Source organism: Chlamydotis macqueenii, chromosome 4 (genome assembly GCF_036417535.1).
Source record: "Chlamydotis macqueenii isolate bChlMac1 chromosome 4, bChlMac1.mat, whole genome shotgun sequence".
NCBI classification, from domain to species: domain Eukaryota; kingdom Metazoa; phylum Chordata; class Aves; order Otidiformes; family Otididae; genus Chlamydotis; species Chlamydotis macqueenii.
The window spans coordinates 37,062,878-37,087,760 of NC_141559.1; the positions used below are offsets into that span (position 1 = coordinate 37,062,878).

Genomic DNA, 24,883 nt, shown 5'->3' on the forward strand with positions numbered 1-24,883 from the left:
ACACAGTGCATAGAAGACATGACCAATGAGCTCCAAGACCATGTAATGGAGTAGGCACGAACAGGTGGATGAAACTGAGAGTTTTGCTGTAAGATAAACTGAGCACCACCTGGAAAGTGGTTTCCATTCCCCCTCACTTCTAATTAACTTTGATATTTTCTTTCCTTTTCATCTCTCTCCCTCCCCTTTGTCAACAGTGACCCTTCACTCTTCCTCTCTCTTTTCTGCACACATTTCTCCCCTGATCACAGCCTCCACTTTGAACCCCACACCTAACATCTTTAATCCATCAAAATCAGCAGCAGAATGCCAGGAGATAAAATATCCTACTACAATTCTGCCGTAAAGGTAGAGAACCATAAGTTCAAGTATACTGAAAATTTTTAAAACCTACTATTGAATTTAAGTGCTTTAGTATTTAGGTGTCAGATGAGCTAATTCTTAGAAGATACATCAATGGAATCTACAAAGTGCTGAGTTCCAGTAAGAAGATCACATCCTGCCTGTCACAGACAAGACAATCAAAAATTGAACCCCCTTGCCCATTACTGAACTTCTGAAAACACAAGGTTCCTAAAACAAGATAAATAACAGCCCAATTTAAAAATTAAATAATCCATAGTTTCAGTGTATTGGCTGTTTAGCTTCTGACATAAGATTTATCACTAGAGCAATAATTTAATACAAAAACGCATCAAGCTTTTTTTTCATGTAAACCTGTTTTCTTTTACATTTTAAAAATAATGTTCTGGACCAGACTGGATATCTGAGAAACTTGTCAGAATTTAACTTCTATTGTCCAGCTTTCACTTAGCCCTTATTAATAAGGCCGAGCTTTATATTCCAGATACACGTATGTCTTCTTTACATTTATACAGCTTCAATGTACACAAGAGGAGAAAAAAAAAAAAAGAATGAAGTGATGAACTATAGCAGAATACATAATTTTCTGCTGTCATACATTGTAATACTGACTGCTTTATTCTTCAAGGCTAGGAAATCTGTACTCAGCAGTATGCTACAAAATTTTTCCTAGAAAGAAATTTTGAAGACAGAAATCACAAATCAGAGAAACTCCAGAATAGGCACATAAACTTACTTCTGCTGGAAAGATTACAGACACCATCCTAAAAGACTTACATTCTTAAATTACTAAATGTTCAAATAAGATAGAGTCAGGAAACAAACACACAAATAAAAAAAAATTATATATTCTTATAGAATTGTTTCTCCTCAAAAGAAATCTATGAGGAAGAAAAGGCACACTGCTAAAGGCACTATTAATACAAGAGAATGCTTCTGTAGCTTTCAAAACACTGAATAGTGAGAGCTAAAGAAAAAAAAGCAGATGAATTGCTTAACTGTTACCCATACATCCTTATTCAATAGCATACAAATATACCCACAACTACTGCATTCTCGAAATGCAACAATTAGTATCAACTGCAGCTATTTAAGTTCATCTATTCATGAATATGGAAATCATAGTTCACCAAGTTTCTTCAGTGTACTGTAACAAAAAGCACAGACATTTTAATGAAAAATACAGTATTTCTAGCACAACTGCATTTTTAAAAAATTATATTATATATGCTTAGGACAATATCTTAAATGCAAGATTAACATTCAAAATACTAAATAGTGTATGACCTGAAATAATTTGATTTCAATGTTTTTCAGCTCAAATTGCACTGCAAAATGTGACCGGAGTAACATTTTTTAGTGTCCTTACGTTAACATTAACACTTGAAGCCAATCAGTAACTTTTTCTTCAGCCTCTTCACAGTTCAATACTAAAGGTGAAGAAAGTAAAGAAAAACCAGCTGGTCTCCTTCTGGGCCTCTCATTGCAAATCACCTTTGGATACTTTCATAAGAAAATTAAGGAATTATTTCATAAGAAATTAATTATTAAATAATTAAGGAATTATTTTCTTCTAGTCTTTTTTCGAGAGTTGCATGATCAAAATTTTTTGTTATGTAGCACTGAGTTCAAATCCAGACATGTCAATGTGTTCCCACAACAACTAATGTCTCCTCACTCTCACTGCCAAACAGAGATCTGAAAGGGAATATTTCAGGCACATACAACTACCCTGCCCTCACTGAATACCCACTTTCAAGCGCCAGATCTTGTAAACTGGGATAACTATCAGACATGTCACTGCAGGGAGACTGCATCCAGCCACAGCAGCAACAATGGCATCAGCTAGCTAGAAAGGACAAGGAATTTATCCTGAAAAATCACTGGTACCCACAGTAGCCACACAGCTCTAGCACAAGTTGCTGGTTTATTACTGCTGCAGTTATCCTGAAAACAGAGCAGAGGCAACCTGGAGTCCAACGGTTGCAAGAGAAGGAGGAACATCAGCAAGGATTAAGACATCCTAGAAGTGGTTTTCAACAACTTGTTTAGGAGCAATTGAGGATTTCACAATCAATTTTATCAATCTGGGTCAAAATTTATGGTTCATGAAGTATCACCTTCTGCACTCTGTAGGGGTAAGACATTCTAATAAAATTCATGCAATTTTTAAATGAGAATGTAATGAGTATGTAAAAGTATACAGCACAGCCAAATTTGCAAATACATTCACAACTCTGGCAGTATGGAAAGGCGAAACGTACCCCATCCATAGCTTTTACTAAGAGATCATAAGTGGTTGGATCTCCTTCTCTGTCAATGTCTTGAGACACACAGATCTGACCAGTACGTGGGTTAATCTGGAAGGCTTTGGATTTTTCATAATAATGAAATCCATCATAAAGAAAATACTCAATTTCACCAAACTGGTCGGCATCTGCATCTGTTGCCTTGACCTGCGTGGAAACAGAGAAAAAAAATTAAGGCAGTGAAATCATTACTTAGTCATGCAAAAATAACAGATATTTTGTTTTAAAGTTACCTGTTTATGTTGTAAAAGCAAACGTGCATATACACAACAAATATAAACACACTTTGCTACCTAAGCTGGCTGTCTGCAGTTTGTAAAATAACGACTCAGCTAGTGACAGTGTAATTATCGCAACAAGCATATAAGATTGATTAGATCCGTCAGTAACTTTACTTGTTTATCTGCCAATAATTATCTCAACCAAGTGGGCTTCCTTTGACTGGGAAAGCTATGCACATTAAGCCATGTGAGTAGGCCACACTTTCCCTTTATGTTATTTTTACCAGTGGAGGTCGGTCTTTTGCAAACCACGTCACACGTAGATGAGAGAAGTGCCGCAGGACATTCTTACCAAATATATTTTGTAAAAGACTCCTCACAGCTTAATTTAGTATTTCATTTGAAAGAGGGGTTGGTGGCATGGTGATCCATACAAGTTAAGGGCTGGAGGGGGTTTTCATCTCCAGTCCTCTCTGCAAGGAGTCAGAGATCTATCAGCACAACTAAACATGACCTTCACGTGCATGCACAGCACAAAGCAAGATGCACAGGCTGCAGTTAAGTCCCTGTGAGAGACTTAATTATCTTGCCAGTGTAGTCTTGCACATAGCTGTAACTGCTGAATGACAAACAAGCCTGACATCTTTTATTTTCAGCTATATTAAGTACATCTAAAAAGCAGCATGAATTCTGCTGTAAATCTCAAACAAATGTTGTTAATAATTTCTTTAAAGAAAGACTTGCTTCAGAGGGAGATTCCTCTGTAACCACATAGCATCAAATGGGAAAAGAGACATATATATACACACACATGAAGTCCTGCTGACAAGGAAAATGGGTGGCAGGAGTAAAGCTAAATAAATGGGTGATGGTTAGGGGCTGGAGTAGAGCAATGGCAGCCATCGGGCAGGGTGGCCTGATCCCAGGCACAAAATGGCTGTTTTCAAACAGAAACACATGCACTCCTCCCCTTTTTTCCAGCTATGCTCAGTCTTCTTGTGTTACCAATGGGATCAGACTAGATCAGTATGCTGGATGGACACAAGATGCTTTCAGAAGCCTGTGAAAACCTGAGGTGATTTTCAACGTGTTGCATCACCTTCCCTCAGCTGGGTTTTAAAGGACTCACAAAGTGTTACACAAACCAAAGGGAGTCATTGCTCTTTAGCTGAACATGTGGCTAAGGCACTGACTAGTCTAGAAAGCACAAAACCTCAATAATTTAAAACCATTAGGTGATTTTAAGTTTTAATACAGAACACACTTGGAAGCTTTTTCTAACACTAAAAATTTATCTTTTGGCACACGGAGGGGGATAGAAATCAACATACCCTTTAAAATATTTTAATACATGCTTACCATAGCTAGAGTTTTGCCATTACCCTATACACGTGCCCTGTCAGAACAAGCTGAGGGAACTGGGCTAGTTTAGGCGGGAGAAGAGAAGGTTTGGGGGGGATTTAATAGCAGCCCCCTTGTGCCCAAGAGGAGGTTACTGGAAAGACAAGGCCAAGTTCTCTCCTTAGGTACAGGGCAGGAGATGGAGAAACAGTAGTCACGAGCTGAAGCTGGAGATGACTTAGGCTGGACCTAAGGCAATATTTTCCCTACAAAGATGATTCAGCATTGGAAGAGGCACCCTGCCCAGAGAGGCTGGGGTCTCCATCCTCAGAGCTTTGAGATCCAACTGGACACAGCCCTGAGCAGCCAGGGCTATGCCAGTGACCTCCTACCACCCTCTTTGTAGCCGGCAAGGCCAAGGAATAAACGCTGCCTGGCTGCGTTAGCACTGCAACATAATTGTGCTGCTACACCAGGCACCAAAAGGCAACTCAACAGGATGCTCAAGTGTGAAACTCGCTCTTTGGACAAGGGGTGGTTTGGTTAAAAAAGTATTTGATAAACAGAACAATTGTCTACATCACACCTTCAATTTTATTGTCCTAAGCTCTCTGGTAACAAAATATTTTGGTCTGAGTTTGGCATTCTCTGGCATGTTCCATTGTGAAAGTTTTCACTTAAATTTACAAAGATCTCAGATGAAAATAATTTACAGGAAAAAAAAAAGTATACATTAAAAGAGCCAGTATTTTTAATTCTCTAATTTGTCATTATTGGAGATACTTAAAGGATTTCTCCTCCTTAGCTGTTTTCATTTTCTGCTAATTCTTCAAATAAGATCAATCCTGCAGTTCTTCCATCAGCCTACCTGTGCAAGCACAATGCTTGAAGACCTTAATCGAGCTTGAGAAACGTTATCATTGCAAAGCCTGAGAGTTAAGACTTGCAGGAACTCACAGAGGAGACCTGTGCCAGCCACCCCCTGCACCTAGCCCAGGCTGGTGAGGTGAGACCCACAGCCATCAGTCACAGACAGGGCAAAAGTGGAGGTGTGCACATAACCGCCCATGCAGATAAATGTCTGGCACAGTTTTAGGCACAATTTAAAAAAAAAAAAAAAAAAAAGAAAAAATCAAGCAGGACAGGCCAGGTAGCAATAAGTTTGGATGAAGTCATCCTGTTTTGGGGATGTAAAAGAGTTTAGCTGCATGGACACAAGCTGTGCCAGGCCATTTGGCCTCAGGGCCCCAGAACAGCCCTTGGCTGCTTCTCCTATAGTACAAACATGACCGTAAAGACCAGTCAGTGCGTTCATCGCACGCTCTTTTGCCTGCAGAGGAATTGTTTTGCCCTTAAGATGCTGAACTGGAGCTGAATTAAAACCAAATGAAGGAAAACATGGCTGGGAAGGCTGAAAAGCATAGAAGTGGGGAAAGGGAAACCATGTAAAAAGTACCAGGGCAAATTATAAAGCTAAAATTTACTCTAGACCAGTTACTTCCATTAGAATTTTAAAATGACAGATAGCCCAAAAGATGATGTGTCATTTCAATTAGCTGGGTTTTTTCCTTTGTTGAGGTTTTTTGTTTCTTCATTTGTTTTTAAGCACCTTGTGGACTTCTCCATTTCTGCATGGGATGCTTGAGATTTGCTACATTTGCTACGCTGTAACTGTGATTGGCCACATACACCAATGCACCCTTTTTTTTTTCCAAACTGTTTCTCAGAGCACTGAAGGCCATTATTGCAGAGTTTCAGGTGCTGCAAATGGAAAGCTCCTCCACAGGAGCCCTATGGTCACAGAGCCCTTCACACCCCTTTCACACCCTTTCAGTCTGCATCCCACGGCTGCAGCACAGGGTGCAACACACGGCCACTCCTGACTCATTCTGGGTAAGTTAAGGCAAAACTTACACTCAACTTCAGCAGGACAAAGTGCTTTACAGCTGTATATAAATCAAGTCTACAACACATGTATTTCACCAGCCTTGTATTTTGTTATTTTGATCATAAAAGAATAATAAAACATAAGCCTAATGTGCTCCCGGTACCCACCCAGATGCTATGGAACAGTAATTCACTTGGCCCTTGTAAGAAAAGTATTTCAATTTATTTCTTGTGCCTGAAAATCTAATGTGGGTGATAATACTGAAAGGGTCCATTTCCCTGTGTCTGCACGCAGGTACATGCGCAAATGCTAACATTTTTGTCTGCAATTGAGCATGGGTGATTAATTATGGGTGTGAAATTCAAGGGTATAGTTAGATGTTTAGCCCATTGTGTTCAGAGTCTTATTTTCTTCCTTTTAAATTATGCAGTCCTCAGACTTTGAACAGTACATGCAAAGGAACAATGAATGATGAATTTAAATAAGTTCAAAGCAATACAAATTTGAAGGTCTAATTGTGATCAACTTCAATTACTTTAATAATCTCTCAGGCCACAGAACTAAGTGGTATCAGTTTCTGCATCTATAAAAATATGACCTTTCTCCCTGTTCAAGTCCTTCGCATCCATTCAATTTCCACCCGCTTGATAGTCCTTTTTTTAATCTCTCAGCAATTTTACCCATGGAATCTTTGATCTGAGGAGGGAAGAATATGAAATTAAAAGCGAATGTAAAATTTACTGTAGCAGACAGAGCTGAGGTTGAATAGCACTACGCCTGAGGTCAGGGGAGCAATTAACTGTTATCAGTGCAAGTTGATTTAGGAGGAGGAACCCAGTGAAATCATGCTAACATATTCAAGTTTTCAGATACAGATGAAGGGCACAAGTTAACACAAACTTTAGAAATTAAAGCACACTAGTCCCAGTCCAAAACACATCCCGTTATGACAGTATACCGTGCTAGTATCAATGCTACAGAGTATTACAGCTGTTAAGTGCCGGAGAGCTGTGAATTACAGCAGTCCAAATAGGAGGAAGTTAAGGCAGCAGCAGGAATTTTCACAGTGGATTGATCAAGAGTCTTGTATGTCAGCAATACCATGGAGGTGATAGAGCTTGGAGAAGTGGAAGGCAAGAGAGTACCAAGCTGTAACACCTCTGTTCTGAGAGTTAGTCTGAATATGAGCTTGAGACCTAGGAGAAAAGAAAGAGGGAGGGGAAAAAGAAGGGTTATGCTCACAGGGCCTCATTCTTTCAATAAACATGTTTTTAGTACACTCAGTCACAGACTCACATATTAAGGACTGTAAACTAGGGAATAAGGAAAGATAGGACAAAGTACTTCCCCAAGAAACATTTTTTAAATGCCAACAAGTCACAGTATGGACAGCTACTGGCTGGACTTCTCCGGTCAGTCATGTTTTCCGTAACCTACGTCTTTTAGTCTGTTTGTACACTGTCTAGACTGCAAATTAGTCAGAGAAAAAGTTCTTCTGTTCTGCTGACACTACCAATGAACAGTCAGAACGCAGATATCCTCTCAGGAGAAGGAAAAAGGAGGACCTAGAGAAATGGTATGGAGAACAATATTTTTAAAAGGCTGACTCGTCAATGGGATGCCTAAACAGATTAATGCATGAGGAGAATAAATGGTGGAAACTGGTAGACATCAAAAGATAGAAGAAAATAAAGACAGACAGACAGTCAGTCATTTAAAGGGACAGATTAAGACAGTCTTGGAAGTACAGAAATTACCTTTACTTGCCTATGGAAAGAGGGGCTAATGTCAGAGAAAAGAAAATAAGGGGAACCCCTCTGTAATTAAGGACCATTCACCTCACCTAGATGTACACTTTAATCCTATAACACATGCGCAGGTTTGAATGAAGAAAAAATGCTGGCGATACACTTCAGGAGGGAACAGAAACATCTTGTTCAGGGTTATGCTAAAAGTATGGAGAGACTTTACAGCTAATAGAAAGCAAACATTTTGGCAGATCCTAAGCTGGTTCCATTCACTTCAGTGGAACTACAGCAACTCACAGCAGTGGGCAATCTGTCCCCATATTTTACAAGCATAAAACAGTATTATCAATAAATAACAAACAAGATTATAGAGAACTATATCAGCTCATAAAGTCCAGAATGTTTTAAACACTGATTGATTTTAAAAGAATAGTCCCCATTTTAAATTTTTGTTTGTTTGCACTGCTTCATAATCCTCAAGCATATATTTAACTGCATCACCTACTGTTTCAACAGATTAAAATAAAGTTCCTGTCTATTGATTTAGATTTCTTTACTTTCTTTCCTAGGCATTATTTCCTGGTTTATAACAACTGAATTTATTTTGAAGAGCAAAGCAAATATTTTAAATTATATGCAAAACAGAATAAATCACCTGTGCACACAAAACCATATTAGAAAATATGATCTTATTAACTGTGTGGATCAAAAATTCAGGGCCATGCACTTTGCATCCTACATAAAGACAATTTCTAGGATTTAAAGTATGCAGTCTTAAAGCTGACTGCTTTGCAATGCTGAATTTCACATGTGGGTGACCAGAATTAATTTTATGGCTTTAAGATCAACAGAATAAAAGTAGACTACAATGGAAAAGAGCAGGCAGTTTGGCCAAATGACTCATGACAGCGGTCATCTCTGTTAGCAATTAAATGAGACTAAAAAATATTAAAACCATTTTTCATGGCTTTAAAATTGCTCCTATATCACATATATTTTCACGTTTACTCCATTTGATTTCAGTTAACCAAGATGCAGCTTTCATAGCTCATAAAATCTGTTTGGGTGACCCTTAATGTCAGGTCGTAAGACAAATTTTTATTTTGTGCATAAAAATGTGTTTAATTTTCAGGTTTTTTTTTGATATCATGAAAAGCAAGTTAATTGCCAGCAGTCAGTTTTAAAGAAAATGAGAATGTAGAGTAAATATAAACATACTCCACTACTCCAAAATATACTCATCATCAAAATGTAAGATAGGACACAACAGATACAGACATAGCAGAAGTACCAGGAAACTGAAAGGAAATGGTTCAATGGTAGAGTTATGCTGCTGATAAATGGTATAAAGCATGGTTCTGTCCTGCAGACATCACCAACCCAAAATCCAACATCCCTCCAATTAAAGGATTGAAGGACACCAGGCCTGTTCATGGCAGTATGGCAGTGCCCAATGGCAGACCCTTACCAGGTGACTGCTGCAGTTCCACATGCAGCAAAGCCAAACACCACCAGAATGGCTGACCACCAGTATTTTGGAAAAATCCACTAAACCAGACCGTCATGCCAGGTCCTTGGCTGCAGGAAAGGAGAGGAGCAGCCTGTGTCAGTGGCATGCTGTCAGTAAAATGAGGTTCTAGAAGTACTGATAGGGGAATTACCACTAGTTGATGCTCTCAAGAGTGTTGTTTGTGTGTAACTGTGCCTACGAGATTAGCACGTGACATGCCAGGAACACACATCATCAGATGTCTTTAATTCAGAGCCCTCACTTATGATTTGGCATGAAAACAGTATATAAAATACAAATTGATCATCTTCACCTCATAGCTGGCTGAGGCAGTGCCGACAATAATGCTGACACCAAACCCGAAAAGAGTTTCAATAAATACATTATTTCTCTGGATTTTTATCTGTCTCAATATGCTTGATCACTGCACGTCTCCCTGGTACCACAGGTTTAATGCCCTGAAACAGAAATAAAGCTTTAGATCTACTTGCTTAAGTCCTAAATGCATATGCCTTGACTTCAAGAACAGGAACTCGTTGCCTGAGCACTTAACAGCCTGTCCTTGAGCTTGCAGTGACAACAGAGAAAGCCCCTCTCCTCATCCTGAAACTGGGCCCTATCTGGAAAGTCACAAACCAAAATAAGATCTGGAATTCAAGCTGAGCGTTCAAGTGGCATCGACACTCTCTTTGTCAACCACCACAGGTACCAGAATAGCAAAATCCACAGTCCTCGTCCTTGCTCTGATGCAAAATGTCTCCACTGTGCTAGTCAGGTCAATGGATTTGACTAATGTCAGTCTTTATTTTTTTTTCTATAGCACAGAGAGACTACCACAGCTGAACAACTGATAGTAAGTGCTGCAGAGACACAACCTTGCTGACCTCTCCTGCAGCAGATGCTGACTCCCACACATCAATCCCAGAACTGTCATCAGTTTTCCAAATGTGCTCATAACTGCTTCATTCAAGTCCCATCAGAAATATTCATTAATTAAATCTCAAAAAATTTTAATATAAAAGTACAAAAACCTAAACACAAGTAGAGTGTCCAGAGACTTATCACAATTCCCACACTGGAGATGTCAACCGTATAATTAGGGATGTCATTCAGGCTCCTTAGAAAGAACATGAGTAGGTTACAGAAAAACAATGCCTAGAAAACAAGAGGAACCTTGTAGCCATGCCACTCCATTTGGAAAGGAAGAGTCTGCCCCCACCCTGCTTGTTCCTTCTGTACTCACCACCTTTGGCATAAAAAGGGGAAGAAAAGAAAAAGAAAAAAAAAAACAACACCAAAAAAAACCCACAAAACAAACCACCAACAAAAAACCCCACTCCTCTAGCATAAAGGCCCAGAAAATTACTCGCTTTTTGTCTGCTGAGTTCCCTACAATCCACTAGAATGAGAATTGAACAAGTGAGAATTCAACTTCTCTTCCTTACCTAGAAGGTGCAAAATATCATAGAATCATAGAATCACATGGTTGGATGGGACCTATAAGATCATCTAGTCCAACCGTCTTCCCACTACCATTGCTGCCACAGCTACTAAACCATATCCTGTAGCTTCTCATCAAGCCGCCTCTTGAACACTGCCACGATGGCGACTCCACCACCTCCCTGGGCAGGCCATTCCAGTGCCTGACCACTCTTGGGAGAAAAAGTTTTTCCTCACATCCAATCTAAACCTCCTCTGGTACAACTTGTGGCCATTTCCTCGGGTCCTGCTTGTTGCCTGGAAGAAGAGGCCAAACCCCTGCTCATCACAACCTGCCTTCAGGAAGCTATAGAGTGCAATGAGATCTCCCCTGAGCCTCCTCTTCTCCAGACTAAACAATCCCAACTCTCTCAGCCACTCCTCATAAGACTTGTGCTCCAGACCCCTCACCAGCTTTGTTGCCCTTCTCTGGACACGTTCCAGGACTTCAATGTCTTTCTTGTAGTGAGGGGCCCAAAACTGAACACAATACTCAAGGTGCGGCCTCACCAGCGCCGAATACAGGGGGATGATTACCTCCCTGCTCCTGCTGGCCACACTATTTCTAATGCAGGCCAGGATGCCGTTGGCCCTCTTGGCCACCTGGGCACACTGTCGGCTCATGTTCAGCTGAGCATCAACCAACACCCCCAGGTCCCTTTCCTCTTCACAGTCCTCCAGCCACTCAGCTCCGAGCCTATAGCACTGCATGGGGTTATTGTGGCCAAAGTGCAGGACCCGACACTTGGCCTTGTTGAATCTCATGCCATTCAGCTCAGCCCAGTGATCCAGCCTATCCAGATCCCTCTGAAGGGCCTCCCTACCCTCAGGCAGATCAACACCACCACCCAACTTGGTGTCATCTGCAAACCTACTGAGGGTACACTCAATCCCCTCGTCTAGGTCATCAATAAAGATATTGAACAAGATGGGCCCAAGTACCGACCCCTGGGGGACACCACTTGTAACAGGCTGCCCCCTGGACTTGACTCCATTAACTACTACCCGCTGGGCACGGCTCCCTAGCCAGTTCTTTATCCAAAGAAGGGTATACCTACCCAGTCCACGGGCAGCCAGTTTCCCTAGGAGAATACTCTGAGAGACCGTGTCAAAGGCTTTGCTGAAGTCCAGGTAGACCACATCAACAGCCTTTCCCTCATCCACCAGTTTGGTCACCCAGTCGTAAAAGGAAATGAGGTTGGTCAAGCACGACCTGCCTTTCATGAACCCGTGCTGGCTGGGCCTGATCCCCTGGATGCCACTCATATGCCGAGTGATCTCTCCCAAGATGATTTGCTCCATAACTTTCCCGGGTACTGAGGTCAGGCTGACAGGCCTGTAGTTCCCTGGATCCTCCTTACGGCTCAATTATCATACAAAGTGCTCAATGACAGCATGTGGAATGTGCTATTTACTGTAACCTCAAGTGAGCATTGCATTTCTCAACTACGATAAGGCTTGTGGGTTTTGCATTTCAAAGAGTTATGAAATGGTTCAGCAAATGCATTTTGTGCTGACTTGCATTTTTTTTCTTGTGAGTGCCCTAATAAACTCCAGAGTTTTACAATCAGATAACACTAACCTCATTTCACATATGAATCTCTCATAAAAGATCACACTGATTTTTATCTTTTTAATAACACATTTATTTTTTTGCAACATTTTGTATTTTCCCTGAGACAAGTAAATGAAAGGAAACATTTTCCTTGATGAACGATTATGAGATTTCAGCTTTTTGCTTTCTCTGCTCTTCTATGTATATAACTGATGACAATGAATAAACTTGCAAATAAAAATATTGATATAACTTTGATTTATTGCTTTCAGTTTGTCTATAGAAAGCAAGAAAGATGAAAATCACCAGAGGAGAAAACAGCATAAGTACGTTACAGCATCATGCTTTCATTCTGAAAACCGACATCATCCAGCAAGCCAAGTTCAGATCCAGAAAGAACAGGACATTTCAGTCCATATAGTAATCTGCAATTCCTGCTCTGATGCTAGTCAAAGCCTCAATTTACTCCTGTTTAACCCAAAAGTTCCTGACATGCCGTCAGCTTTGTTGCTATGCCTCCCACAAAAAGGCACAAGCAGCTAAACCCCACTGATGCTAGCCAGGATCCAGAAGTGTGAGAGGCAGGTGCAACCTGGAAGGCATGCCCTTACCGCACCGGCAGGATCTGGACAGTCACAAAATACAGTTGCTAATGTCTGAATTCATAGCAAGCAGCAGTGCTGCTAATGCCTACTTACTACTTGGTAGACTAGTGGTTATAAAACATGTTTTGGGAGCAGGAAGTTTAGGTTCCAGAACCAAAAATGTCTGCTAAAAGGATCATGTACTCTGTCAGTCTATTTGGTCTACACTGCCTTCCTTCTTATTGTGCAATACAACCAAATAGAACATCATTTATTTTTATTGTCTATGTAAACTGGAAGAACAGAAAGGAAAAGAGAACATATATCTGAGGAAGGAAAACTGACTAGCAAATATTTACAGGACTAAAGCCTTATTTACTCAAAGTCAGGACCCCTACTTTTCAGTAAAGGCAGTTTCATCAATTCATTAATGCTGCTCACATACTCTGCTATAATTTCAGATTTTCTAACATGCTAAAACCTTGCTATGCACTGTTAAGATATTAAGTACAAAACTATTTTTATTCATTAACTTTAGTAAGCTACAGAGCTCCAAGTCTGAGTATCTCTGCCAAGCCACAGCCAAGCACAGACGTTTTCGTACTCTGTGCTAATTGTACAAAAGCAAGGACTCATGGGTTTAATAATCTAGAATATCTGTTACACAAATAAATAAATATTTTTGTGCAGAACATGTTATTTTAATCTTCTTGCACTGAAGCATGTTTTAAATTTGGTGGCAGGATTCATTTTAAAATTATATTTAACAAGATGTACTAGAAAGCACAACTCAAGGTACTGGCTATCTTGTTGCTTAGGACGTTTTTCCCATTAGAATGCCTTACTATGAACAATAAGTCGACAATATGACTTTTATTGGCAGCATATATTATTACATTAATTAAAATAATTAGAAGAATTCCATTTTTTTGCTTAGATCAATTAACATAATTACTATATTTATAAAGCTGTAATGTGATATACTAGCTAACAGAGCCTAAATGATCAATACATATCCTGAATGCAGATTAGATGTGTCACCTTAAAACCAAACACTAATTATTGAAAGATCTTTCAACTATACTCGTGTCTCTAGCAGACAAATTACAGCAGGATGCTACAAAGGAGATAAAGAAGAACTGCAGAAGTGAATAAGCAACCTTGCACCCAGCTGCCTCTTCCTTTGTGGCATCCAGATTTGTGCAACTGGACTTTGTGTCAGATCAGCGAGATGATCCAGGAAAGCTCATCATAAAAACTTTGTTAGTGCTGCAACATTAGATTTCAGTCAAGTCAGTTCCTGAAGCAGCTGATCCCCAGGCAAATAGTAGTGGCAGGAAAGTGGAGTCCAGGTAGAGCCTAAAAGCTCTTTCAGCAGCAGCACGGACTTAAGACAGGCTGAAACTGCGCACTTGCACGTCTTTGTGCAAACATTTTCCAAGCCTCCAAACCAGTCTCAGCTGCTAATTCCTGCCCACAAACCACAACACTCCAACCAACTCTCCTGGCTAGACTGCTACAACTATTTATGGAACCACATTGTGAACAAGATCACTAAGAGCGGAGCTTAAATCCTCCACTTAAAGAAACAGAAAACAGAATAAAACACAGGAACCTTTATTTCTAATTAGACAGATTACTTCAAAAATTCTTTTCCTCGTTCACTTCAGAGTCAGACTAGCAAGGATCAAAGAGCAGCCAGGATAGAAAGCTCTTAAACCGATTTTGCCATCAGAGAAAAGTTTGTCATTGCACCTTTCAGTAAACAAAGGCCGTGCATGGGCTGCCTAAATTCCCACTTACAAGTACACCAGTAAACTGCTGCACTCATTGGGTAAGCGTGGTGGTTTAACACAGGGGAAAGGATAGTGTGGCAGGCCAACAGCAGGGCTGCTGTCACTGGAGAAACAACCTTTGAGGTATCATTAGTGGCCCAAAGAGCCCGAGCAGAAGGCTGTCTCGGAAAACGTACATGACCCAGAGAAGGTCTCAGAGAGGGTCCACCCGGACTGTAGTCCCTCCCATGCTTGTATTACAGCTGTGGCTACTCTATGCGTTGCAGGTGGGTGTTTTCTGAAGCAGAGTTGACCACTCACCACCCTTCCATAAATCAGGAGGGAGTCATCCTCAAAAAAAAACAAAGAAACCAAGCTGATCAAAGCTAGAGAGGGTTTTTTTTTTGCATTCCTTACGGCATCAGCTTTTCACCGGCCATTCCAGTTTATTTATTTCTTTGATTAGTGATAGGCTTCCTTCTACCCATACTTCTTTTACAAGTCTAAGTTTTTGACTGCTTCCTGAGTCAATGAGTTAAGTGACAATAAATTTGTTTGATTTACCTACTCTCATCCTCACACCCTTGAAAAACGGGCATTTTGTTTACATCCATTAAGAATCAGACTGTAGCTGATGGTATTAATATAGGTCAGATATCTCGGCTCCCAGAAATATGGCTTGCACTACTTTCAGTTATTCCCTGTAAAAATTTGTGTCCCTAAGCATTAAAAAGAAGAATAAACTCTCTCCTAAGGAAAGCATATATTTTGTGTAACTGGAGTCTTATAAATCATAGCAAAATTATATTTGGAAGCAAGCAGACGAGGGCTCTCTTAGTTTATTTCTGCTTTTATGGAAAATTTAAAACATGGCCAAACTCACAGCTTGAATAACGTATTCATAGAACGTTAAAAAAATATTTTCATATTTTGTTCATTGTAGACAAAAAAAAATTAGCAAGGGATCTATATATCTCCTAATGATTGGTGCAGAAATGAAGCCTGATACAAAGTATAGAGACATTTCTGCCCTCCTTCCTTCTAAATAAATTTTTCTTATACACACCAATTTTGTTTCCTAATTCTCCAACACTGCATGTCTATTTTTCTAGCTATTTTTGCTCTATACAAGTCTCACACTTTCACAATTTAGAGGCTAGCAGACTACAATGTGCAACAACAAGCAATCATCAGAAAGATCAAAAGGCATAGAACGTGCAAAATCTTAACCTCAATTGCATGACACAAAGCAAAATCTGGGATAGTGTCTAATTAAAAAAAGCCTTTAGTTCTTATTTGGTCTAAAATACAAAACCCACTGAGTGCACAATTAATTATATAAACAAACCAGCAATTTCTTCAATTTAAGTTCGCTATATATTTTACAAATATTATTCAGATGGCCCAGCTTTGAATATGTGGAGGTGGCAGAGCCATTCCTGAAAAGTTAAGACATCCTCTATGATACAAGCAATGATACACACAAGCACCAAAGTCACCACCCCTCTGAAGTTAACACAAGCTGTTCTAAAGACAGAGCTTTCAAACACTCAATATCCAAATCAGAGCTTACCATAAATTACTTCCTGCTCCCAAACTAGAAATCATAATTAGTATTATGATAATTATGCTTATCATGCATACAATGAAAACTCTGTTCAGTGAAGGGCCAGTAAAATTCACCTGATGTGCATTATCATGCTGATAAGCCTTACATGTTGAAAATTAAAATAATTGTGTGCACACATCTGTTCACAAGCTATAGATCTTCAAATGAACACAGTAACATCTTGGTCATTAACTACACCATCTCAGAATTACAGGGTCAGAAGTACCTCTATCCCCTTTGCAGTCCAGGCTGGATGTCTGGATGAAACCAGGACATGCACCAGCCTTCCTTCTCCTATGATCTGTCTCCATTCATACAGCCTCGGTGCACAATCCCAATTACATGACGGCCACCCGACCAACACGTTACATGCATGCAACACAGCCAGATTGTGCATTACATGCACATTTCATTTGACAACTTGATGGATGCACCTTCATCAGATAGGGACGCAGGAACAGACTGTCCTGCTGGGCCATACCCATTGCACAGCTGAGAAGTTGAGAAGTGCCAAGTTACAAACGTTTCCAGGCCAGAACAGTCCAGAGTCAACTAACAGGGTCAAAACAAAGAGAAAGGGGAGAGAATAACCAGTCCTATAGCCTGCACCACAAGTGGATGCCAGCCCATTACATCTGATCTATTACAAGCTCCATTTACTTTATTCATCAACACCTTTTGCAGCATGAGTTGAGAGCTTTTAAATACCATGATCTAATACCTGACGGACCTTAAGCCTTTGCTAAATACACCACATAACAAAAGGAATATTGTATGTGGGAGTAGCTCAAGCACATCTACAAGCACAGAATGTGGCTAAGTTTTATAGAATAACATCTAAGGAAAGCACACTGTGTACTAGCAGCAAGTTTTAATTAGTCAAAGCAAGAGATAGATTAGGTTCTGGGAACGAAATAAGAAGGGCTGACAGGGTATAAATTGGCCACATCAGTGATACAGATCACTTCTTTTTTTTTCTGATAAGGAATTCTCCCACAAACAGGACAGTGGAGTCCTACGCTGCTCCTATACTTCTTGCACAGCAGAAGATGCCAGAGCTCTTTTGAAGTGGAAGATTATGAAAAACAGATGGCTAGGTCCATTTGCTCAGCTCCAGAATTCGCAGAAGTCTTTTGCTTTCTCTTAGGAAAAGGGGACTGGTTCTGAATATTTTGGATATAGCCACTTTGGTGATCAAAACAGCTAACTGGAATGAATTTCAGCTTCAGTGATCAGAAGAGAGATGCTGCTGGCAAGTAGAAGTATTCTTCAGTATATGCTCTGCAGAAACAAAAATTAAAAACATAGGATCTCTGAAGAGAAGTGTATGTCCAACTTAGTATATGCAGAATTGTACACCCGTATGTTTAGGGAGGATTGAGGCCTCCCTGAATATTCAGACAGTATGTCTCTAATACTAAATCACTTTATCACATGCTACTTTTAGACAATCCATTCACTATTTCCTCATTACATTTTTCTCAAACTAATGGATGAGACCATTTGTAGCATGGTGTTTAAACTATAAACAGATCAGATATCATTATTAAGCCAAAAGGATCCCCACAGTTTTGTCACATCTATATGCTAAATTTGTAGCTTTTTAATTTTCATTGTTGTGTAATGTTCCTCCATTTTCTGGAGAAACTAAAAAGACACGTTAGAATAGGGAACTGCTGAATAATGAGATTCTGCTCTCAATTGCTTACATCTCTCATGCATGCTCTTGGTACCTGTCCATGATGCCAGTTAATCTCAGCTGCCTTTATTGAAGCTTTTCACCATCTAGCAAAAAAGCTTATTTTTCTCAACCTTTGCCTTATAATTTCATCCCTAGCTCTTGTCCCATCCTTTCCCATACCTCCACAGAGTGGCAGCTCCCCCTCCCCAGCAGCCATACAGCAGACACATAGCAACAGCATTTTCATTTAACTTTTTTAAAAGTTTCTTACAGAGACCTGGCTCCTGCTAAACAACAGAAATGGGAATCACAGCAGCTAAAATTTCACAAGAGAGCTATTATATTTCAGCCACACAAGAGACACGGGAGACCATACAGTAGAGAGATGGGGATATCTGGGCTACAGTGTATGCTCTTTCCACTTTGCACCACTGGTTTCCACTTCGCTTGTAAATATACCAGCATATTTTATTCTCAAGATGTTGTTCCACTGCGCAGAATCAGAGCTTGTTTCCTAGTTTGTTCTGTCACATTACAAACCCATTTTTTTTTTCCCCCTTCCTTCTTTCCCAAGTGAAACTGTAGCTTTTGAAGGAACATTATAAAGATATAAAATATCCAGACTGGAGCAGAACAACCAAGTCATTAGTCCAGGACCTTGTTCCTGAACAACAGCCAGTGCCAGAACCTGATGAGTAAGATGCAAGAACCTCAGTCAATAAAACTATTCTCCTCTGCTTTCTTCTCCTCCCCAATGAAGGATTCAATATAAGTTTAATAGTTAAATAGGCTAATAACCAAAGGTCAGTTGTTTTTTTTTTTCCTAAACTTTTCTGAATTAACTGATTTTGCTTGTGCTATGTGCATGTATGTCCAAGCTTTCTCCAAAGATGTTAAACTATTTGCCAAGACAAGCCATGGCTACAAATTTTCTACTTGGGAAGAATTTTATCTCATCTTTTTTTTTATTTATGCCTTTTCATTTTAATGGAGTATTTTATGTTGTTAGAAAAGGAGTGAAAAGCTCCAAGTATCTGCTCTGAACTATTCATTATTTCATAATTCCTCTACTGTGTCCCTTTATTCATTTTCTGGACAAAATAAACAATATCAATCTTTCTTTTCTATTTCCCATTTTTGGGAAATATTCCCATATTTGACATCAGTCACAGCTCAAGATGAGAAGCTGCACTAATGGATCTGCAGACTCCTATCATTCAGCACTAAAAAACCCATCCTCTTTGACTGAGCATGAAGCTGGCATTGGTTGGCACTGTAGAAAAGGGAAACCTCAGCCTCTTGACAGTGTCCTAGAAAATGGTAGAGCAATGCCAGTAAAGATCTATCTCCACTAGTGATGATCTAGTAATCCCTGATGTCCACCCATGCTTCTGTCCACTGGGACTGCAGTAAGGTCTCTTGTGCCTGTGGGAACACTGGTAATGACTAATAACGAATCATTGCTAATGATCACTTACTCATGAAATGTGAAAAGGCATGAAGTGATCTCTTAAAGGAGAGACCCCAGTCAATGTGCCAGAGTCCTCTGCCAAGAAGGAAGAGGGAGCTGGCTGCTCTGCCTTCTTCAGATCTTTATCATTGCAGGAGCTGGCATCAAACACCGCTGTGGCATACCTCCGCAACAACTTCTGACATTTAGATTCATTTCACCATAAAGTATGGAATTCACCTAATTGGCAGACATTTCAAATTTGGAAATACACAATTTACTGTAACACTAGAAGCATTCCGTGTGCAGATGTAAAGGTAAGTTGCAATAATGGTGCACAGAGCAGGACTGAAATCAACTGACAGAAAGGCTAAAGAATACAAATTGACATTAGGGAATAATGGAAGAACACATGACCTACAGCAAGCATGGCACCTGTGCAGCTCAAATGAGCTCCAGCAGAGAAGTGATGGGGGCAAGGCATGCAGTTAGAGGAAGTCCAGTGTCTTAACTGCAAAAGTTTAAAAATTGACATTTTTAAAGTATCAGTTCCAAGGGCAAAAAACCCTGCCATGAATATACATGTGTGCTACCATCAAAGAACTAGACTTTTCAGAAAGAGGTGAAAATTAAGAATGAAAAGAGAGGAGAGCAATCTTAACAGGAAAAAAAAAGCTGAAAATAACATTTTAAAATATGATTCTTCTTATAAAGGGTTAAAAAAGACACTTCAGAAATTTATGAAAGAATAAATTATGCTGAGAGTGATGGGGTTGGTGGGAAAGCACCTGCTCTGCCACAAAGTACGTGTAGTCCATCTGGCCCACCAGTTCCATGCATCCACAGAGAGAACTGGAGAAGTCTGCACATGGTAGCAGTCAATTGCTATGTTTTGCAGATGCAGTTTTTTGTGACAGGAAACAGAAACATGATCTCCACATAGCCACCACGCTCTGTGCTCCATTAAGATTCACATCTCTGTCATTTGAGCTGCTTTCACATCTGTAACCTAACACTCCAGCAGCCCAGCCTGAATGTACATCTGGTAATGTCATGCACATTGCATGCACCAGGAGCACAGGTGGGACGATACAAAATGAGTGTGTTTCGAAGGGAATGCAGAATGGATTGGAAGTACATCTAGAAATAATTGAACACAATGACCACGTAAGTAGGAGCCAAAGCTCATGAACAGTGAGCTGTCTAATCAGTCCTGGTAGAGCTACTTTACTTTTAACACACAGTCATAAAACAGCCTACCTGGAAAAAAGAAACTGCTCCTTCTTGACAGCAGCTGAGCTAAGCAGGTTTGCCACACAGCAGGGGATGCTTTCCAAGTACTTGATTATAATAATTATCTGCTAGGCTGTGCAATATGCTCGAAAAGATTTGTAAGCAAGATAAGAGATTTATAGAAAAAAAACAAACAAACAAAAAAAAAAACCAACAACCATGATACTCAAGTGTTCTCATTGAGGGGCAAAACTTTCTTTGACATTACAATGCATTCTCCATCTGCCAGAGAGGCGGTCTCCAAAGGCACTGTAAGACGGAACAGTTAAAATTTACATTTATTTTCTCTCACTAGTGACAAATTAAAATGATTTCTCTGTATCTGAAAACTGTCCACATAAACTGTGGTATTCTTTATTCACATAAGATTTCCATTACCAGGAGAAAATATCAGGCAAATAAATGCAGTGCTTCGTACATGCGCTACTACTACTACTACTCCTCTACTTTGTAAAATAAAATCCAAGCTGACAAATCAAGGCAGGGAAGTGTCTAGAGCTTTTTGCCTAGCTGCTGTGCTAGGAACACACAGCTACAGCTAACAAAAGTTGACTGTATCAACTCCTGCAAACTATTTAAGCAGTCTCCAGTAAAGTCAAAGGAGACAGATTTGTTAGTTAAACACAACTAATCCTGGAAAGACCCTTCACATAATCTCTGGGTTCTTCTGTCAGTTGTCTAAGGCCAACACCATGGTTTCATTTTCTGCAGCCTTCTCCCTTTCACCTGCTCCTCCTCTGCAGGATTCAGGTACTTCTCCATGGTTAGCCACACTGGTTAAAGAGTAAAGGTTCGTAACACTGGCTGTGCAGCTCCCAGTGACACTACCAGTCCTCTGTATGCACACAGCCATTCACGACTTGTCTGTCTAGTTTAAATCTGCTGGAGCACCATAGGTTGTACGTTATTGCAGTTAGAATGGATGATGATACAGGCGAGTACTGAGAGACAGTTCATCTGCTCTGTAACAAACTGAATTTACCTTTCTTCTACCTAGAAATAATAGTGAAAAGGCTCAGTTGTCTCATCCTAAGAATGAAAGTGGGATTTTTGGGTCACCAATGGTTCCCACTCCTCCTGTGCCATAGCAGGATCATGGCACACATGTCATACTCTACTTGGCCTAGAAAGACAGGACTAAAGAGTAGCTAAAATGATGTTTTCTTTTATTTTCAGAATAATTTCTAGAATGAAAATAAAACTACAGAATGCAACAAAAATCAAGTTTTTTTTCCTCTGAGTTATTTTCTAACCTCTTCTATAATTTCCTATACAATTATAAAAATCTATTTTATATGGCCATTCCAAAAGCTGGAACTGCAAACTGATCCTCTGCTAAATCCTATCGTATTTTACCTTCTTTTCTGTAAAAGAGTACTTTATTTCAATTAAGTTCCATAGGCATCTTTATAGGCACTGCTTAAGAAGCCTGGGAATACATCAAAATCTGGAGCTGCTTAGTCATACTTTGCAGGACAGACCAAGACTTGAATTATTATGACCAGTGATAATGAATACAAACTATGAGAATATCAACATATGGACTGAGTACTATGAAACACAATGCTGTGCAATTTCATTATACAAGCAGAAAAGGAGTGAAGGGGAAACTCAGTACAAAACTCTGTTAAATGAGATGAGCAGAGAAATTCAGGTCTTCAGCTTTCAGAGAAAGCAACAGATACACATCATAGGTACCAAGTGGTACAGTTCTTTGTACTAAAGGTGCCCTTGGTACTAATACCATACTGGCTACAGCATCAGGTCTTTCACAGGTCATAATGCAAAAGTCTTTCTTTTCTGATCACATAAAGATCCACTTCCACCAAATTTGAGTAGTTCATCCATTCATAAAAAAATAACATTAATTACCAAGATAATTTCAGAGTCAAAAAATACTCTTTCTGAAGTCATTATGGTTCCTCCATCTCAGTCTACTAGCAGGAGGGGGGGAAGAAAAAAAAAAAAAAAAAGGAGGCCTCTCCAGTTCAACAGAAGAAGAAAGTATAGTAGAAAGATGAATTTAAAAGAAAATAAGAGTAAATTGAAAAAGTTAAAAGGTGAAATTCCATTCAAATTTTGCTGGTATGTAAGAACCAAAACAACTGAAGGGAAGAACAATCTTTCATGTAAAGACACCAACACCAGCATTATGCATGGCTCTTGCTTGCTACAGCTTTTCCAGGAGGATGTGCCGCTATACAAACAGCGCAAATTCAAAATCCCAAGAGCAAATTCAAGTTAATATTTGTTTTGCAAAAATATGGCCGCACACCAATACCTTTTAAAGTACATAATATACAAGAAGGCAAAGGAAGGATAGGCTGAGACCAAACAAAGGACAGCAAGAAAACAGTAGAAAATCTCTGAAGAAAAAAACAAAACAAAACAAAAACAATTTCTAAAGCCATGAGACAGGATAGGAAATAAATTATTTTTTCCACTCAATTCTAAGTAAGGGAAGGAAAGAAGTTACAAAATTCCACTATAAATCTAATACAAAATTCTATTATAGAGATAAAATTGATAAAAACAACATAACCACTTCTGTGCCAAAGACAAAAAACATGGCAACATTGCTGTGAATTCCTACTGTTCTGCAGCACAAGGAATTCAGGATTTTAATAACACTACCAGGGTAGTGCACAAAGGCATTTGCAAAATGTTTGTCAAAATCCATTTCCCAGTGTAGGCAGTATTCTCTATTATGGCATGAAATCCTGAGGGACTGATTTGAACTGACCATGACTGCACTCCAACATATTTTGAAACTAACCCCATTGTCACCACCTGTGGGTTCCAGACAAAAGTAAAGCCCTTTATGCAAGCCAGCATGCACAAAAAAGGTCTCTTTCTCAGCATTATTTTCCTCTCTACAAGTGTCTCCTTTCTGTCCTGCCATCTAACCTATAACATCTATAACATAATGAAAAATTACTAGTAGTTGCTCTAGCTTCCCTCCAGTCTCAATGATTCCTTTAACTACAGAAGAATTACATCTTCAGTGTTTCAAAATTCTTAAACTACAATTTTTTGCAAATAAACACTCATACAATTTCTTGATTATTATGGAATTAATAATATATTTAAAACAAAATTCAAAGCAAACTGTGCCACAGTATATTTACCCTCTTTTAATAATCTTTCCCCTTGCAAAGAATTCCACTATTTTGTAATATGCTAGCAATAGACTGAAATTTCAAAAAAAATTATAATTACCTTTCTAATGTCATCACCTTGGCATTTAAAGGAAAAGGAATGAAGACTCTGTGCCTTTATCAAGGCTCATTTCACATCTAGTATAGAAAACAACATCACTCCATGGCAATAGTATCAGTGACAAAATGTGAGCAAAGTCATGCTGGCATGTATTCATCTGATACCTGTGTCCAAATCAATCACATCAAGATAACTTTCCCACAGACAATGAAAATCAATTAGTACTAAGTATTGACAATGTTTTGCAAAATAAATAAAAGGATAAAGACAAATTATGAGAAGCTTGGAACAATGAGATATTTTGGCCTACAACTTCATGAGAGCCCTCTGCTTCCAGGCAGCTGTGAGTAGGAGTGACTGCTGCTATGGATGATAATACTACCGACAAAGAGCCCTGCCCACAGCTCAGGCTACCAATGCCCAAATATTCAATGCAACAGGGAAAAAAAATCATCAGACTTCATCCATAGGCATATTGGTCATTGACAGACACTTTGGTAATCTTTAAAAGCCTCTCACCTTCACATGTGTTACCAACAGCAGTTAAGAAAGTCAGCCATTTCTGCTGGTTTGCAGGTAACAAGCATCGACAGTTTTGAACTTTGAACTGGTGGAAATCAGAAAAACCTGCAGTGATATACAACTTACTGCTTGCTTAGTACCAAGACAAAGTTCTGCAGTGAAACAGTATTTTTCTACAGCACTTTAAAGTATGAATAGTACTAGATCCTCTCTGTTGCACGCAAAACCGGCTAATCATGTGGACTTCATCTCTGTACAGAGATGTAGCAGCTGTCTCACATTAACATGCTTAAACACATAAATACAGTTACAATATAGATGTAAAGTTACAAATGT

General features: G+C 39.4%; 1 protein-coding gene across 1 annotated transcript in view; it reads right to left on the reverse strand.

Moving 5' to 3' along the window:
* Positions 1–2,101: 2,101 nt before the first annotated feature.
* LOC147600949 (protocadherin-23-like) overlaps positions 2,102–24,883 on the reverse strand; it is a 48,161-nt gene continuing 25,379 nt past the window's right edge. The window contains exons 2-3 of the mRNA XM_086747667.1: positions 2,628–2,819; positions 2,102–2,212 (exon numbers count right to left, since the gene is read on the reverse strand). Of these exons, the coding sequence (XP_086603793.1) occupies positions 2,102–2,212; positions 2,628–2,819 (303 nt within the window). The remainder of the gene's footprint in view (positions 2,213–2,627; positions 2,820–24,883) is intronic.